At 36.8% G+C, this 14,665-nt stretch overlaps 4 protein-coding genes across 4 annotated transcripts; all 4 read left to right on the top strand.

Moving 5' to 3' along the window:
* On the top strand, window positions 1-5,882 carry LOC100263339 (regulator of ribonuclease-like protein 2). Its single transcript, XM_002277945.5, has 2 exons — window positions 1-144; window positions 5,205-5,882. The coding sequence occupies exon 2, from the start codon at window positions 5,219-5,221 to the stop codon at window positions 5,717-5,719; it is 501 nt and encodes a 166-aa protein (XP_002277981.1). The 5' UTR covers window positions 1-144; window positions 5,205-5,218; the 3' UTR covers window positions 5,720-5,882.
* Window positions 5,883-8,300: 2,418 nt separating this feature from the next.
* LOC109122469 (auxin-induced protein 15A-like) lies at window positions 8,301-8,576 on the top strand. Its single transcript, XM_019219309.1, has one exon. The coding sequence runs from the start codon at window positions 8,301-8,303 to the stop codon at window positions 8,574-8,576; it is 276 nt and encodes a 91-aa protein (XP_019074854.1).
* A 2,917-nt stretch (window positions 8,577-11,493) lies between these two features.
* Window positions 11,494-12,091, top strand: LOC100266822 (auxin-responsive protein SAUR21). The gene has a single exon (XM_002271359.4). It carries the CDS (start codon window positions 11,610-11,612, stop codon window positions 11,901-11,903), a length of 294 nt encoding a protein of 97 aa, XP_002271395.1. The 5' UTR covers window positions 11,494-11,609; the 3' UTR covers window positions 11,904-12,091.
* A 1,807-nt stretch (window positions 12,092-13,898) lies between these two features.
* LOC100261630 (auxin-induced protein 15A) lies at window positions 13,899-14,192 on the top strand. Its single transcript, XM_002271391.4, has one exon. The coding sequence runs from the start codon at window positions 13,899-13,901 to the stop codon at window positions 14,190-14,192; it is 294 nt and encodes a 97-aa protein (XP_002271427.1).
* The last annotated feature ends 473 nt before the right edge of the window (window positions 14,193-14,665 follow it).

The following is a 14,665-nucleotide window of genomic DNA, read 5'->3' as shown; positions in this document are numbered from 1 at the left end:
CTCTCTTATTTATGGGCGCTCGCAACAGTTTAAAGTCGAGCCCCTCTTGGTCTCTCTCTCTCTAAATTCTCCCTCAAAAGTCGCAGCCAAAAAACGACACCCGTTTCATCTCCGACAGTCTACAGTTGGAGAGTTCGCCGGAAGGTAAAATTTCAGCCGTCGAATCACCTTCCGTCGGTCCTGATTGATCGGTCGATTTCTCGGGAAGATATCACAAAAGATTTATTATTTTTTAAAATCCAGATTATTGTCTTCATTCTTTGTTCTGGTTTGGATCTGGAGCTCCTTTTGTCTCTGTTTTGGTTGCCGAGAAAATGGAGAAGAAAGGAAAAATGTTTTTTTGAAATTTGTGTTTTGCGTTGGACAGCTCAATTAGAGTTTGAGTGTTTTTTTTCCTTGGCGCTTTCGATCTCTGTTTGATTTCCGAGAAAATGGAGAAGAAAATAATTTGAATTTCCTGGAATAGTGGTTTTTTTTTTTCGTTGGACACTGAATTAAATTTCTAGCGAAAATATCTTTTCCTTTTGTGATTTAGGCTTCTGTTTGCTTGCCGAGAAAATGGAGAAGAAAATAAATCAAGTTTTTTTGAATCTTATGGTTTTGCGTTTGACAGCTCAATTAAAGTTCTAGTGAAATTTTCTGTTCTTTTGTGATTTTGGACTCTGTTTGGTTGCCGACAAAATCGAGAAGAAAATAAATCAAGATTTTTTTTAATCTTATCTTATGGCGTTGTACAGCTCAGTTGAGTTTGAGTGAATTTTCTTTCAAGAGTTTACTCTACATTTTCTCGGGCCCCAACGGTCGTCGAGAAAGTGATGTGTAGCTTTCTGGTAAGATTGATTGGAAACTTGTAGTCGTTTGGACGGTCTTGGATCTTGATGATGCATATATTTGAAGTTGAAATTTCTAGTTCCTCTGTTGTTATGTGTACATTGTAATGCTGATTGGAGGTTTCTCTCCTAACTGATATCAACCATAGAGAATAATTGGTTGATCGGAAATTGAATTCTGTATACCATGTTTTGATCTTTTTCACAACTCACCTTCAGCCCCTTTTTTCTTTTTAAATATGTCTTGGGAACCAAACGGAGAGTGAGGATCCCGTGTTTTGAACTTTTTCACAACTCAACTTCAGTTTTTTTAAAACTTTTCTTGGGAACCAAATGGAGAGTGAGGATATTATTTATTTGTTTTTTCTGATGAGTAAGAGTGAGGATATTAATCTTTGGCATCTTATTAGGATTGATTGGAAAGCTGGTTTTTTTGGACAGATTTGGATCTTGAGGATGAAAGATATTGAAATTTGAGATTCTTGGTTTCTATTTTTTTTTTTTGCCCATAAATTAATTTGTAGCTTAATCTCAGTCGGCTAAGAACAGCTGATCTTGATCTTTTGTGAGGGTATGGATCAGACGCCATTGATTAGACTTTATTGGACCTTTGAATTTAAATTAGATTTGTTGAATTTTGGTGAGATTTGGGGAGAGTGTGAAATCTTACTTGTTAGTAGTTAAAATTTAGAGAAAATAATGATAAGTTCTGTTTTATGAAAATGTCTTATGTATGCCAATTTCATGAACACATAAAGGAAAAGGTACAGAACTATCCGATCCATAAAAAAGTGAAGGTGCTGAGTTTGTGACTAGTTCAAAGTAAGTTTTTATTCATTTTTCAGTGCAAAAGGACAAAGCTTCATCCTCAACTATTAATTTACCATTATGCCATATTAGGTTTTCTCTTACTACTTTATCATACACTTTTTTTTAGCTTCCCCTTGTCTTTACAGGCCCCTTCTGATTGATTCAGATTCATTCCTTCTTACTCATGCAGGCCAGTTGCATGTTAATGCTGCACAGTGAGTCAGTGACTAGAAAAATTGAGTGTATAGGATTTTCTTTGTATTGGGATTTGATAGTCCATTAGTGGGTGGCTTTAGTAGATTTACATATTTTGATATATAGTTTGGAGGGTTTGGTATGTTCCTTGTTGGCGTTAAGTTGGGTCTTATTTATAATTTGTTGAAGGTTAACTCTTTATGAACTTGTGGTTTTCCTTATCATATTTGATAAACTCCATTCATTCAAGGTACTTCATGGTTGTTTTTCTTTCATGAAGCTAAGCTAGACCTTTTGAAAGTTTGAGAGCATTTCGAAGGAGATTAAGCACCATTTTGGGAAGTTATTTGCCAAGCCTTTAGATGGTTCTTGGAGGATTGAAGGTTTGGATTGGTCTCCTATTTCAGCAAAGAGTGCTGAGTGGTTGGATTGCCCTTTTTCGGAAGAGGAGATTCACAATGCTGTGTGACATTTAAATAAGGAAAAGGCCCTTGGACCAAATGGTTTCACCATTGCTTCTTATTAGGAGTGTTGGGAGACGATTAAGGATGATCTTTTAAGAGTGTTCTTATAGTTTCACAATAATGGAATAATCAATCAAAGCACAAACGCTACCTTCATTGCTCTAGTGCTAAAAAAGAGTCAAACAAATATGATCTCAGATTATAGACCCATTAGTTTGGTTACTAGCTTGTACAAAATCATAGCCAAAGTTCTATTAGGGCGATTGCGTAAAGTCCTCCAAGACACCATCTTTTTAACTCAAGGTGCTTTTGTTGAGGGGAGACAAATTCTGGATGCTGTTTTGATTGCTAATGAGTTGATGGATGAGAAAAGGAGATCAAGGGAGGAAGGGGTAGTCTTCAAAATTGATTTTGAAAAGGCATATGATCATGTTGATTGAGACTTTTTGGACCATGTACTTGAAAGAAAAGGGTTTAGTTCAAGATGGAGGTCCTCGATGAGGGGATGCTTATTTTCGGCGACATTTGCAGTCTTAGTAAATGGAAATGCTAAGGGGTGGGTTAAGACATACAAAGGCCTAAGACAAGGAGATTCCCTCTCTCCTTTTCTCTTCACCTTGGTGGTTGATGCTTTAAGCAGATTGATTGTGAGAGCGGAGGAGAGAGGTTTATTTGAGGGGTTTCTAGTGGGTAGAAATAGGACCAAGGTGTCTCATTTACAATTTGCGGATGACACCATCTTTTTTTCTAAAGCATCATTTGAAGAGTTGCATTCTCTCAAGCTAATTTTGTTGGTGTTTGGGCGGTTATCAAGGTTAAGGATCAATCTAAATAAGAGCACTCTCTCGGCAATCAACATTAGTCAAGACCAAACCACAAGGTTGGCTTCTCTGCTTGAGTGTGTAGTCTCTGATTGACCTTAACGTATTTGGGTCTCCCTTTAGGGGAGAACCCAAATTCGCTCTCCTTTTGGGATCCAGTGTTGGATAAAGTCTCTAGGAGGTTGGAAAAAAGTCTTTTTGTCCTTAGGAGGTAGAATCACCCTAATTCAGTTTTGTCTGTCGCACATCCCAAGCTATTTTCTTTCTCTTTTTAAGGTTTCAGCTTCAATAGTTTTGAGGATTGAGAAATTACAAAGTGATTTTTTATGGTCAAGTTCTGGGGAGGGTAAAAGAGATCATTTGGCGGTTTAGGGTTTGAGAAAATCTCTCTAAGGAACAAAGCTTTATTAGGGAAGTGGCTTTGGAGGTACCTTAAGGAAGGTTCTGCCCTTTGGCATCATGTTATCTTGAGTATCTATGGGACATATCCTAATAAATGAGATGCCAGCAATATAATCAGATGGTCACATCGTTGCCCCTGAAAGGCCATTGCTCATATTCTTCAAGTCTTTTCTACATACATTCGCTTTGTGGTAGGTGATGAGACTAGAATTTGTTTTTGGAAAGATCTATGGTGCCGACTAACCTCTTTGTTTACAATTTCCAAGACTTTTCAAAATCACCACTACTAAAACTTGTCCTATTTAAGCTATTCTGGGTAATAACACTTCATTTTCTTGGGATCTAGTCTTCAGACGCAATCTAACTGATGAGGAGATTGTGGATCTTGAAAGACTAAAGTCCTTACTTTTCCTTGTTCATTTGACTCCTTCAATTCCAGATGCGAAAGCTTGGATACCGTCCTCTTCGGGAATTTTCTTAGTTAAATAATTTTTTTTAGCCTTATCCATTGTCTCAAATTTTGTTCCTTTCTACCCAACTAATCTTTTGTGGAAATCAAAAGTCTCCTCTAAGGTCAGGGCTTTTGCTCAGTTAGTGGCACATAAAAAGATAAATACCAATGACATACTGCAGTTGTGAAGGCTTTTCAAAGCCCTTAGCCTTGATTGGTGCATCCTTTGTAAGAGGAGCAGAGAGACGATTGATGATTTCTTCTTGCATTGTCCGATTACTTTGGGATTGTGGCATAAAAGTTTTTCATAGGCTGGGATGGAGTAAGTTCAGCCTAGTAGTATTTGCGATATGTTGGTGATTTCTTTCAAGTGTTTTGAGAATTCTATCAGAGGCAAGATTCTTTGGAGGATCATGTGTCTCTCTCTGTTGTGGATTGTGTGGTGAGAGAGAGGAATGTTAGGATTTTTGAGAACATTTAGAAGACGTCGGAGATGATGTGGGATCAACTTTATTTTAATGTTTCTTTTTTGGGCTTATTGTACAAACATTTTTAAACCTTATCCTTTGAGTATAATCTAGCTTAGTTGGCTTTCGTTATGTACACCCTAGGGTTGGGTTTATCATCTTTTTATACTTTTATCATCTTTTCCTACCTGGTCACTCAAAACCTCTTTCTTCAGAAAGGCTCTGTTTCCTACTGTCTCTTCTGCCAAGGGTCATGCACCAAATTGTTTCTGTACTGGGGGAAAAAACACCGTAGAAATAAGGACCGTAGCATAAACAGAAACCGTCAAAGAGTTCTAATTTGCAATTTTTTTGGGTGGTGAGTTTCTGGAGACAGCAGTGGTGGTAATGCATGTGGATTAGTGGTGGTAGATTAGAACTAGATTAAGGTTAGGATTATGAAGAGATTTGTTATTTTGAATATTGAAAGTTCCTTGTTATTAATTGATTTTTAAAATGGTGAGATATTATCCAATAGGGAATAATAAGTTAATAGCTTTTTCTTTGCTGGATGTTTGCTCAAATCTCCCTTTCTAAAAACTGACTGATGTGATGGTTATTTATAATTTCTGGTTTAACTATCACAACAGGAAAGCTAAAAAATGTTTGAAACATTATGGTAGATTCTCTGAAATGTTTGTGTTTAATATTTTTATGGTAAAACTGAATCTTTATCATTTTCCTGTTTGAATCTTAATAAATTCAATGTGTGTCCTCCCCTGAAGGTACTTGGAATAGAATGGCATTGGTCACAACCGCTGAAGTTTGTGATGCAAACCCACAGCTAATTGTTAGTGGAGAGCTCCGGGCACTGCAGCCCGTGTTCCAGATTTATGGTCGGCGCCCAGTCTTCTCTGGACCAATTGTTACCCTCAAAGTCTTTGAAGATAATGTCTTGATCCGCGAGTTTCTTGAGGAGAAAGGTAATGGCAGAGTTCTTGTTGTTGATGGGGGTGGAAGCATGCGGTGTGCAATTCTGGGGGGCAATCCTGTGGTGCAAGCTCAGAATAATGGATGGGCAGGTATAGTGGTCAATGGCTGTATACGGGATGTTGATGAGATCAATGGTTGTGATATTGGGGTAAGAGCTCTGAACTCCCACCCAATGAAAGCCAATAAGAAGGGGATTGGGGAGAAACATGTACCAATAGCCATTGCTGGGACAAGAATCTCCGATGGGGAATGGCTTTATGCAGATACTGATGGAATTCTGATTTCCCGAACTGAGTTATCTGTCTAAGCGTCCTTTCCTCTGAGACCAGTACTTGCATGAAGCTATTTCTGGGAAGTAAGTTTTATTGTATTGCTTTGTTGGTAAATTTGTGTTCTTAAGCTCACTTCAGAGCCTTGATGTTTGTACTATTCTCCAAATATGTGATAATGGAAGTATGCTGTTCTGTCCACCATGGATAAATGTCTACCTTGTGTTTTCCTATTTTTTGTTCTAATCTTCTCCGCCTTTGGTTAAATGTCTAAAAATACAGGCCCTATGTCAACAATTCAAGTACTGCAAGAAGTATATCTGAAAGATCTGCATAGCCTAGCTAGATGGTTTAGGTTTGTTTTTCCTGGATTCATTATCATTGCACATTTTTTCGAGTTATATATGGAGGGTGGAATGGAAATCTTGCCTCTCTAAAAGAACAAAAAAGGGTAGAAGATTCACATTCTTGCTAAGCGAAAAGATGAAAGGTTAAAATCTTGAAATGATGTTAAATCCATGGTATGATCTAGGAGAAAGTAACCTTTGTTCCATTACTAGAAATGTTAGCTTCTGACATCATGATTTCTTCTTTCCTCCTGGGTTGGGATATTAGCTTCTAGGACTAGAGTTTGTGCTGTTGGTCTTGTGGATTTCTAGATCAGTTGAAACTGAGTTGTGAGTCTCCTGTTTCCTTTATCTCTACTGTGTATTGATTTCACTTCATCACCCTAAGGTTCCAACCTTCGAGTTCATTGCCTTAAGGTCCAAGTAATAGTTGACAGCCAAAATTAGAACTCTGAAAGCTTCCAAAGCCAGTGAAAGGAAACTTGTCTGTTATAGATACATGTTCCAAATAAGAATAGTTATTTCACTTGGGGAAACCAGATGATTGATAGATTTTGAGGGTACACGTCAGTGCCAACTTGATTCGTTTTGGCTATAAGGTTCAGTACTTCAAAATGAAATCGAAATCAGAAACTGAAACTGAAACCAAAACGAAACCGAAATCAGCATCTGGAACCACCATTGAAACTGAAATCATAAAATTTCTTGTACTGTTCTCTCCAAAGGTGCCACAGGGCTTACAGTTGAGATGGAGATTAAGTGGTAGGCTGGCAAAGCAACAGAGAGGCCCTTCTACTGAGCCAAAATGTTAGTGTAACCAACTTAATCTTGTTGATTAACCATATCATCCATCAAGAAAATTGAATCCAAGCAAAACCAAGATATTAGCAAGTTGCAGTGTGTAGATTTTGTGGAATAGAGTAAAAGATTTGTGAATCAAAGCCAACCATAATGCTCCCATTCTTCAAGTGAACCTGTAACTTATGAAAACTGTGGGAGGAGGTTATTTATTTTTTATTTTCTCTGGGACTAAATTTGATCCAAGAGCATCCTCCTCTGTGATCCATGAGAGAAAGTTGAGACTAGGAAACCGATTAATAGTTTCCTACATGATCGCTTCCAAATCAGAATATCAGCCTGTAAAGATTAGTTATGTTAGTCACAAAACCCTCCAAAATCTTGTGCTATATGGCCCCCAGCCAGTGACATCAAAGAGGTAATCTAGTTCTTAGGATGGCTTATTTGATACAAAATAATTCTGTTTGGCTCTTGAAATCACGCATGATACTGGGAAACCTCTTTGAATAGATTCCGGTGGAGTCTTAGTGGGATGGTAATGTCAGTACTGTTCTATAGTTTAATGCTCCAGTTTATGCTGATCCTCGCAGCTTTGTTAAATCCAAAGAATACGTAAGACTAGGGGACCTCCGGTCTCATTTTTTATGTTCCTGGCTTTGGAAAGACCCATGCAAAACGCTGGCAATAGTTGGATCTAACTATAACAAAATACATGGATTTCCCTGTTTCCTTGTGGGGGAAATAAAAATTTCAGCTAGCTGAAGAATCTACGAATTTGATGAACTTGGCTTTACAGTTGTGTTGTAGGACTGTTCTTTTCAGGAAGAAAAGATGGAGATAATAGGACATGCTTTTGATTTGAGATAGTAACACTTTCCAAGTCAATATGGTTGTAGTCTTATGCTATATACCGGTAGTAAACCCATGTAGCAGCCGCTCCTCTTATCATATAATACTCTAGCAATACGTACGGACTTACTGAAAATCTCGATGAAGCATCGCCTAGTCCGGCTGTACTTGCATCTCTCACTCGTTGTCTCCTTTATGGTTTGAACCGTGTGGACCCAATTTCATATCATCTTCTGTACGGAATTTGTCAATCCCCTACTCATCACATGGACTTGTTGCTTGGATATTTTCAGTGTGCGGTCATAGTTTGAATGGTTGTCATTGACGGTAGCCCAAGTGAACAATTGGATGATAACTTCCAAGAAGCAAGTGGGGGGCTGCTGGGAAGTGGGGTAGTAGATGGGATATGTAGGGAATAGAGAGAAGGAAACAAGATTGGTTGCAGTGGTAAGGTGTCCCTCTTTGCGTACCCAAGTTGCCAAGTCCTGATCCCACACACTTCATTGGCTCTATTAGGTATATATAGCAATCCCAGCTTTATAAATGCACAAGCCAAGTCTATCATCCTAATTCAGATCCTCTACTCAAAGCCCATCCTTTATCTCCTTCCTCTTGACTGATAAACATGGGTATTCGTTTGCCCTCAGTGATTACTAATGTGAAGCAAATCCTTAAACTGCAGAGGGATGTTCCAAGAGGACATCTAGCTGTTTATGTGGGAGATATCGAGACGAGGAAGCGATTTGTTGTCCCGGTATCTTACTTGAATCATCCTTCATTCCAAGACTTGTTGAGGCAGGCAGAGGAAGAGTTTGGATTTGATCATCCAATGGGAGGTCTTACATTTCCTTGCAAAGAAGACACTTTTGTTGATCTCACTACTCAATTGGGTGCCTCATAACAGATGAAAGAGAGAGATCCCCTGCAATTTTGATGGGTTTTCTTTTTGCCCTTTTCCCATTTTCTTTTGTAGAGCATAGGAATTATGGCAGACCCATGTATACATTCTTTCTCCATGTAAATGCCTAGTGATTCAGATGATACTTGATTCTCCTTCAGAAATCTATGGCTGGATTCTCTTGCTTTTTTTTGTGCATATTCGTACATTAGGAGTGAACCCAAGTCCATTTGTCAAGTGTGATTTGATCCTTTGTTGTTAATCAAATAGGATTATTGATTTGATGATCTTTAAGGCACAAGACACTGGTAAGCGACAAGGCACCTAAAAAAAGTTCTAAATTTATGATTCTTACCAATTCTAGTAGTCAAGATTAAAACCCTATGATCTTACACTGTCAAACTTCCAAAATTTGCTCAATTCCATATTCTGCTATGGAGCTCATACTTTGGTCCTCCTATAGTTTTTCTGCTGCGACATAGACTCTACAAAATCTTGCTGTTGTATTGAAAGTCAGGGGCCCCATGCTGAGATTCACTTTAGAAGATTATATTATAAAGTTTTTTTGTTGATTCAATGCACATCAAAATATCAGCCTTAAGCCTTGTGGTATGTTTGGTTTGTGGAAAATTTGAAGAAAAATGTAAGGAAAAGAAAATAGAGGAAAAATAGAATTAAAAAAGAAGTGAAGGAAAATAAAAAATAGATTTAAAATTAATAAATTATTTTTATACATCATTTTAAACTCATTTCACTTGTTTTAACTCTTCGATATAAGGATTAAATAATTTAAAAATATGTATATTTTTAAGTATATTTGACTTTTCTTGATATTTTTTTATAATAAAATGAAACATGAAAAAAATTATTTCCTAGATATTTTTTTTCTTTCCTTAATAGATTTTGATAACCAAACATAACCTTAGTCATGACTCTTAGGATTTCAAACTCTTAGTCAATTGCCTTAATCCATTGATTTTATAGAGGCGGCTTCTTAGCTCTTAGGATTACTCATTTGACACGGAGTTTTGGTTTGACTCTCAAAATCACACATTTGGTTTGATCACAAGCAACCTAAATAGACCCTTGCCAATAGCTAAAGGCATGAGATAAGGGAATCTCCATTTCTATTTTCTGTTAACCTTGCTACAAAAAGTCCTTTACGGAGTGTTTAGTAAAATTTAATATTTATTACTTAATAATTTAAATCGATTTTAAATTAAATTATACTTAAATTGTTAATTTAAAACTAATTATTTAATTATTACTTTAAGTATTAAGATTGTTTGATAAAATTAATTTAAAACATATTTTAAATCAGCAAATTGACATATTTATAATCATAAATTATAAATAAGGCAAAAGAGGTTGAGTAATAATAGAGATAGTGGAATAGCAAAGAAAATCACTGAGGTAACTAAGACAAATAAGGGTAAAAAAGTAAAATGAAGATATGAATTTAAAAATAAGTTAATTTTTTATACTTATTACTTTTTGTTTTTTTACTTTAAAGTTATACCACTGAGTTATTTTATAAAATATATGTAATTTACTTAATAACTTAAATTAAGTTATTAAGTAACTTTAAGTTATCAAGTCACTTTAAGTTATCAAGTTGATTTATTAAACACACACAATGTTAGCAATGATGGATCTACCATGTAGTGAGACCAACCAATGTTTGAGCTAGTTGAAGTTGAAGAATCTATGAATTTGATGAAAGTTGTATAGTAGGACATTCTCTACCAGACAGTGTTGGACCCCTGGATCAGCTGCTCCTCTACGAAACATCATCATGCAAGGAGCGACGGAGAATTACAGTAGAGCATCAGCTAGTTGGTCTGTACTTGCATTTCTTACTTTCTCAGTCTCCTTTCTGGTATGAGGTGTGTAGGTCCAAGGTTGTCATCAAATGCATCTGCTGCTTATATTATTCCATTGTACGGCCATAGTTTGAAGAGCCATGTGGGGCTGCTGCAATCATCATTTAGCTAAATAGTCTTATCCTCCTGAGAAATAAAAGAAAGAAGGTGATGTTAGGACAAGTTTTTGAGTTAGGATAGTCATGCTTTCCAGATCAATAAGGTTATACGCGTGGACAATGTCATGGTCATGGACCAGCCGCTCCTCTATGCTACATTATCAGACAGTAACAACAAGTGCAGATTGACAGAAAACAATGATAAAGCACCACCTAGTTGGTCTGTACTTGCCTTTCTTAGTTTGAGTTGTCTGGGTCCAAAGTTTCCGGATCTTTTGCTCAGAAGTTTCCAGTGTATGGCCATGGCTTTTATATTATATCGTATGAAAATATTGAATATTAGAGTTTTGACAAGTTCAAATCGACAAAATATGATCTTAATATATAGATTTATCACATAATTCATAAAAATAAATTTATTCAATTTTTAGTTATGATTTTTAGTTCCAAATTCTAATTAGTTTTATGTACTTATTGTTTTGTTGGCTTATATTTATACATGTGTGTGTGTGTGATCTTCAAAATTCTAGCCTTTCAAGTTCGTCATTATTATTTTTCCACGAAAAAAGAAATAAAAAAAAGCTAATATATTAAGTAAAAAAATTTATTCACTAATCATTATCATTTTTATTGTCAGCATTCAAATCATTTAAATGAAAATTTTCTGATAAAATAAATTAACTTGACTTTTAATGTAACATTTGACTACAATAATATAGTCTTTTTAAATAAGATTATTTTTCTAAAAAATCATAGAAAATAGTTGAAGATGTATGTATTGTTGTATCGTAATATCGCATATTGTATCGTATATTGTATATGTATCATAAGATATATTTTAAAATAAAATATAAATTATGATATGTGTCGATTTTCATAAAAAAATGTCATTGTATTGTTTTGTGTGTCGTAAGTTTTTAACAACCATGCCTACCTTGTACTTATAAATAGATAGACCACATCCACCATCCTACTCCAAAGTCTTCTTCTAGTATCAGTTGATAAATCTTGTACTCAAAAGGTCTATTCTTGAGCATTCCTCCTTGGTGATATTCATGGGTACCTGTCTGCCCTCGGTGATTACAAACGCCATGCAAATCCTCAAGCTGCAACCTGTTCATATTAGAAATCAGTCTGATGTTCCAAGAGGCCATTTTGCAGTTTATGTGGGAGATACTCAGAAGAAGCGATTTGTGGTACCAATATCTTACTTGAATCATCCTTCATTCCAAGACTTGCTGCAGCAGGCCGAGGAAGAGTTTGGATTTGATCATCCAATGGGTGGTCTTACAATTCCTTGCAAAGAAGAGACTTTTGTTGATCTTGCTTCTCGACTGAATCATCTGTGACTGCTGGGAAGTAGAGATATTCTACTATATTTCTTGGGATTTTCTTTTGTTTTTTTTTTTTTCTCGTTTTTTTCCCTCTAAAATAGAGTTGTAGTTAACCCCCGTATGGTAAATGCTAAGTTCAATCCCCATAAATGAAGTTGTTTCTCCCCAAGTTGATCCAGGTGACAAATAGTTTTCTCTCAAAACTCTCACGCTGATTCTCTGGCCTTGTATCTGAGGGAACTGAAAACTATGATCAGTTTGCATTGTATACAAGTCTTCTGCTGATTGGAAATATTTGAACACCAAAACACAGTGTGCAACATGAACGTGTAGGAGACTGAGTCAAACACCTTTGTGGTTCAGAGAAATTCTCAATGATTCTCCCTATGATGTCAAAACATGATTCGGTCTTAGGTCTGCCATACACAAGCAAACTACATAGAGCAATCACAGTTAAGCTTTAATGTAGGACCATGTGTCTGGCATCTCATATCTAAAGGGTGAGAGCCTTCTGCAGGCTCTGCAAGGTGTAATAAACAGAGTAAGAGAAAATCCTACGACACTACTTGTAAGTCGATCAAAAATTATTTCAAGGTGTTCGTAGAAACCTGTCTAATGTTTTACACTCTTCCAATAATTTCCTTAGAAAAATTACAGGATCCAATAATTCCAGATGGCTTCTTAATATTTCTTATCGATCCACTAATCAAGATCATAACCCCTTGATCTTACACTATTGAACTAGCAAAATATGCTAAAATCCTTATTCTGCTATGGAGCTCGTACTTTGATCCCTACTGAGGTTCTCTTCCTACAACACAGACTTGCAAAATCTTGCTGCTATGACTTCCGGAACAGCTCAAAGTTAGAAATCTTTGGTTTCCTAAATGATCTCATTCGCATCATAACACCAGCCTATGACCCCTGGCTACAGTTCTCGTAAATTCCTAAATGTTGGCCATGCCTTCTGCAAGTGATTTCATATAGGAGACTCTTAGTTTTTTTGATTACTCATTTGGCAAGGAGAAAGAGAAATGAGACCTTTTTGACCTGCTTTGGAATATGGTGTCCAGTGGTAGTCTTGGTTGCTTTAGATCTAAAGAAGGCATAAGATTAGGAAACCTTTAGTCTCCTATACAAAATGTTGCAATTGCTGGAATCTAACTATGATACTATTGATGCTGTGAGGCCAATCAAAATTTCAGCTATCTCAAGAATCTACGAGTTTTATGAACTTGGCTTGACAGTTGTATGGTGGGATATTCTCTTGATGGCTTTATCCTTTCTGAGATGGAAGATATATGGTAATGTTGGTACCAGTTGTTGGCTTGGTATATTCATGTTTTCTGGATCGATGTGGCTATACACTTATGCTAGACAATGGTTGACCGATGGACCAGTCAGTCCTCTGCTATACATCATCAGACTGTATGAACATGTATGGTCTGAAAGACGATGAAGATAAAGCATCATCTAGTTGATCTGTGCTTGGATGTGGGACTCGGTTTGGTTTCTTTTCTGGTTTGAGCTGTGTAGGTCCAACTTGTATCATCTTGTTCACTGCATTTGTCTATATCCAACATGCCACATGCATCTGCTGCTCATAAGATCCAGTGTAAGGTCATAGTCTGAAGAGTCATCCTTGACAGCAGCCTGGAATGGTCAATTGGATGATAACTACCAAGCATAGGTGGGGCTGCTGCAGAATATAGGCCAGTTGATGGGTAAATGGGGAATGGAGAGAAAACTAAAACTCAGAGAGTGTCATTGAGATAAATGAGCAAAGCCAGTGAGAACATTGATAAGGGGGGCCCTCTCAGACCCAACTTGCCATGACCCTGACCCCAGACACCTTGTTGGCTCATTGGATATATATAGCAATCTCGTCCCTGTAAATAGACAGACCAAATACATCATCCTACTCCAAAGTCTTCTCTCAACAATCAGTCGATAAGTCCTGTATTCAAAAAGCCTATTCATTACATTTCCTCCTCTTCCTCAGTGATAAACATGGGTATTCGTTTGCCCTCAGTGATTAGTAACGCGAAGCAAATCCTCAAACTGCAGTCTGTCCATATTAGAAGTCAGTCGGATGTTCCAAAAGGGCATTTTGCAGTTTATGTGGGAGAAATTCAGAAGAAGCGATTTGTGGTACCAATATCTTACTTGAATCATCCTTCATTCCAAGACTTGTTGCAGCAGGCAGAGGAAGAGTTTGGATTTAATCATTCTATGGGTGGTCTAACAATTCCTTGCAAAGAAGAGACTTTCATTGATCTTGCTTCTCAATTGAGTGCCTCATAACAGATGAAAAAGAGCAATCCTCTTGATCCTTCTTGTTTTTCTCAATTTTTTTTTACCTCAGAATAGAGGAGTTGTAGTAACATGTTGTACATTTTTTTCTCCATGTAAATGCTGGGAGCAATAGCAATCCCCAATAGATGGAGTTCTTTATCCTCTAATTGATCCTGATGGTAAATAGTTTCCCTTCAAGACTCTCAGGCTCATTCTCTGGCTTGTTTCTGAAACCTACATCCTATGCACTTGACTCGAAAGGATTTGAAAACTACTGAGCATTGTGAACGATCATAAACTTCCAAAATCATGCTCCTATATGACCTCTGGTACAACTGAAAGTTAGGGAGCCCTGGCATGACTTTCATTCAATGGGAATGTTATTGATTGCATGCATTCTGCCAAGTCGACAATCTGCAGCTTACATGCAACTCACAATTTTATGATCATGGACCAGTTACTTGAAAAATTTACCTTCAAAC

This window comes from Vitis vinifera, chromosome 4, assembly GCF_030704535.1.
Source record: "Vitis vinifera cultivar Pinot Noir 40024 chromosome 4, ASM3070453v1".
Classification (NCBI taxonomy): domain Eukaryota; kingdom Viridiplantae; phylum Streptophyta; class Magnoliopsida; order Vitales; family Vitaceae; genus Vitis; species Vitis vinifera.
This window is presented reverse-complemented; position numbering and strand designations above follow the sequence as displayed.